The sequence below is a fragment of the Monopterus albus genome, unplaced genomic scaffold (genome assembly GCF_001952655.1).
Source record: "Monopterus albus unplaced genomic scaffold, M_albus_1.0 scaffold116.1, whole genome shotgun sequence".
Classification (NCBI taxonomy): domain Eukaryota; kingdom Metazoa; phylum Chordata; class Actinopteri; order Synbranchiformes; family Synbranchidae; genus Monopterus; species Monopterus albus.
In genome coordinates this window covers 1294498-1298005 of record NW_018127996.1, presented here as the reverse complement: position 1 = coordinate 1298005, position 3508 = coordinate 1294498, and the positions used below count along the sequence as shown (strand labels likewise).

The 3508-nt window shown below is 41.5% G+C and overlaps 1 protein-coding gene across 2 annotated transcripts in view; it reads right to left on the bottom strand.

Moving 5' to 3' along the window:
- The window catches only part of LOC109966655 (TGF-beta receptor type-2-like), a 48704-nt gene continuing 45196 nt past the window's right edge, over positions 1-3508 (bottom strand). For both annotated transcript variants that reach the window (XM_020611675.1, XM_020611676.1), the window contains 2 exons: positions 1315-1442; positions 1-516 (listed from right to left, as the gene is read on the bottom strand). In XM_020611675.1, coding sequence (XP_020467331.1) covers positions 256-516; positions 1315-1442 — 389 coding nt within the window. In that variant the 3' untranslated portion in view covers positions 1-255. The remainder of the gene's footprint in view (positions 517-1314; positions 1443-3508) is intronic.

Genomic DNA, 3508 nt, shown 5'->3' with positions numbered 1-3508 from the left:
GTCTGGCTCTTCAGAAATACTGTCTCCGTGCACATCTTTGGAAACTTCCAGTTAACTTTGGCTTTGGGGCTCTTTAGCTTTTTCAGCTGATTAAGGCGAGTCTTTGCTGGGTTAAAATTTACAGCGCTGTGACTCAACCCATTCTGCCTTCAATTCTGCAAGAGCTCCGCTCGTGAACATCATTTTTGAGAATTCCCATCAAAGTAGAATAAGTGGCCTTGTTGAAAAATTTTCGGGAGGGTGTAGTGCCTCCTCTCACTTCTCGTCACTGACAGAGCGGTCCATAATTATGATGTCTTGTATCTCTGTGATTTTCACTTCCTTCTCTGGGATCTCCACCTCTATTGGGACCTTGAGCTCCTCAGGGATCTTCTCTGATGAGGAGCTGCGGCTGGATAGCTTGTCCATCTCGTCTTCCAGCTCAGAGATGCGTTCGGCAACACAGTGGGCGGTAAGTCGGGCCTCAGGGTCGTGGTCCCAGCATTCCTTTATGGTGGCGCAGATCACTGCCACACCCTGTAGTGGGAGGAAGACAGCAGGGACATGAGACTGACTTCACAGCATGTAGGGATAATTTTATCATTGACTGAAGGTAAAGGCAGTTGTTTAGGCAGCAGCTTCAGCAGCTCTCTTCCATACAAGCAATAAATCATATCTCTTTAATAATCCCTTTAATACTATGGTCACTGAAAGACTAAAATAACAATGCCTGCTTATTTGTGATGTAAACTTGCAGTTATCAATATTTTTACATGTATATATTTTTACCAAGGAGTACTTTTACAAACAATGTATACAATGTTTGTAATGCTTGTAATAATGGCCTCTGTGGAACATTTAGCCTCTTTTAGCTCACTGTTATGTTCATTATCCTTGTTACCAACAGGCAGCTGTTTTTAGCATGGTAAATCTGCTCCACTCTATCGCTTCAACACCAACAGCAGAACGTTAGCATCTAGCTAGTGAACATAGTGGAGCAGCTAAAGAGCCAGATGTTTTTCTCAGGAGTTTGGGGAGACCAAAACAGAACCTAAAGCAGAGTAAACACTGACATAATAATTATGGGGGAGACAGAAAAACGACCCTCTATGGGATAAGTGCTATAGACGACGGATGCAAGATGTCAGTGTTTAAGCTTGTTCTGACCCCCCCCACCACGTGTTCTAATCACTTGTCCACTGTTTTCAGCATTGATGTGGTTTCCCTCCAGTTATTCATATAAAATGGTAAACATGAATATCCCTTAAAAGTGCCTATGTGTAGGTGACTGTCCCTCCAGTAAATGTATATATAAAGTACAGTTGTGTATCTGACCTGATGCCTGAGCCAGGTGTCTGGGATCTCAGGTCTTCCTCTGTCTCTCAGCACGTTGTCCTTCATGCTCTCCACACAGGGGTGCTCTCGCACTTTAGAGCCATATGCAGGCTCGTACTCCTTCACCTCTGCAAACACAAACGCAAACCATGGATCAGATATGTAGTGGAAATCATCACCTGAGTCTCAAGTGGGGAAACATAGCCTTTTTCTGGCATTTGCAACACTTTAATAATCATAATCACCTTTATTTGGCCAAGTACAGTATGTTACACACACAAGAAATTTGTTTCCAGTATAGAACCGAGGCAGCCATCTGTGGCACCAACTCACACTGATGGCTCTAGCCATCAAGGGCAACTTGGGGATTCAGTGTCTTGCCCGAGGACACTTCAACACGTGGACTGCAGGCACTGTGATTCGAATCCACAACTTGCCGGTCGGGAGACGACAGCTCTACCCACTGAACCACAGTCGCCCTTTATGTGAATTTGTGGAGGAGTTGGCTAAATTCAACACGAGCCCAAAGAAGCACATTTCATGATATGGTTGATGTTAGAGTGAAACAGGTGGCATGTGGAGTTAATGTAATTAGAAAGAATAAAAGCATTCTGGTGTGAGGTCATTCCACCCCAAACCACCAAGCTATTATTTCCCCTACGCTGTCAGCTTTGTACACTGGCACAAATAATGCTGACAGTGGGAAATAAAATGTCGTCTATTCTGTCTTCATGGGAGAAAAAAATGCTCATGCTGGCACTTAATAATAATCATTTCTAAAAACAACAAATCAGTTTCAGCCAACAAGTGATTAGTCGTAACCTCAGACCATATAGAACTCCAAACTCACAATCTGTCATTTTTTCTATTTCATGCTGATGAACTAGCAGAGGAGGAGAGTGAGCATAATGTCAAAACTATGAAAAATAAAAATCTAAGTTCTGGGATTACATCCAAAACCTCATGAAACCAAACTCACAACAGCTGTTTTCAGTCTCCAGCCCCAAAGAGAAGGCTGTCAGGACCTCACAGTTGCTGTGAAATGAGACACTAGTTGCTCAGACCCATCTGAGCTGAAAAAATTATAAATACTTAACAAAAAATGTCAAGAATCTTTATTGTCATTATGCATAGCACAATGAATTTTTTTCCGGCAGCTCTTGGCTTAAAAGACACATTATTTACATAACACATAATTGTCTAAGTCAATATAAAAATATGAACAAATAAAAAGGGATGTATGGGACCTAATCAGGTCAGCAGCATGTTAGCAGCAAAAGAGTGTAGTAACATTATAAGGTGCAAATCTCAGTCTTTTGGAGGAAGTATGAGCATGGGTGTGTGTCCACAGAGGTCCAGTGTTCTGTCTGTGTCTGTCCAAAAGTAAATGCAACAAGTTCTTTGTGCCTTCACTTGTTCATTTAATAATTTCTGCTATGTAATACTGTATGTGGCATTCATGTGGACAGCAAAGTAAGAATTTCATTGTACAGGGAAACACGTTTCCTAACTGTGCATATGACAAAATAAACACTTTGAACTTGAACTATGTGCTCTCCTCTGAGCATATTCACAAAAATGAAATGTTTAATTTTCTTTGTCACAAAGAACCACCATGCAGCACCAGAGGGCTCCTGTGACAGTAATTAGAAAAACACAACACATGTTCCAGTCCTACAGTATGCACTGTTACTTCCGAGGCCAAGGAGCACATCATTAACTAACTACATGAGTTTGTGAGGCTGAAATGTCCTCTTTTTAAATTGAGTCAACCTGAAACATTAAGTCAGCTGAGACAATTTTCATACAACTCACAAACCTAAAGTCATAGATCTAAAAGTGATAAAATGCCAACAAGATTTGTCATTTTGGCAGGAAAAACTATTTGTCTCTGGACAGAAATGCACAGGCTGCTTTTGTTGATCACTATCTGAAAGTGGTAAATCTTCCACTGTTGAATATGTGCCATGGCAGTACATAAAAGTTTGATCAATCTACAATTCCAATTTAAATACTGAATGTTGTTCATGATAATTAGCAACATGATATGATAATCTAGGAAGGGTTCAATAGTCTCATCTAAGTCGTGTCCCTGTGGTTTGTGCCACTCTGTGCTCAAATCCTAAAACTGGGAAGGCTGGAATGGAACCCCCTGACGGGAAGCTGGAGGGCCTGGATCACGACTGTGTGTAGG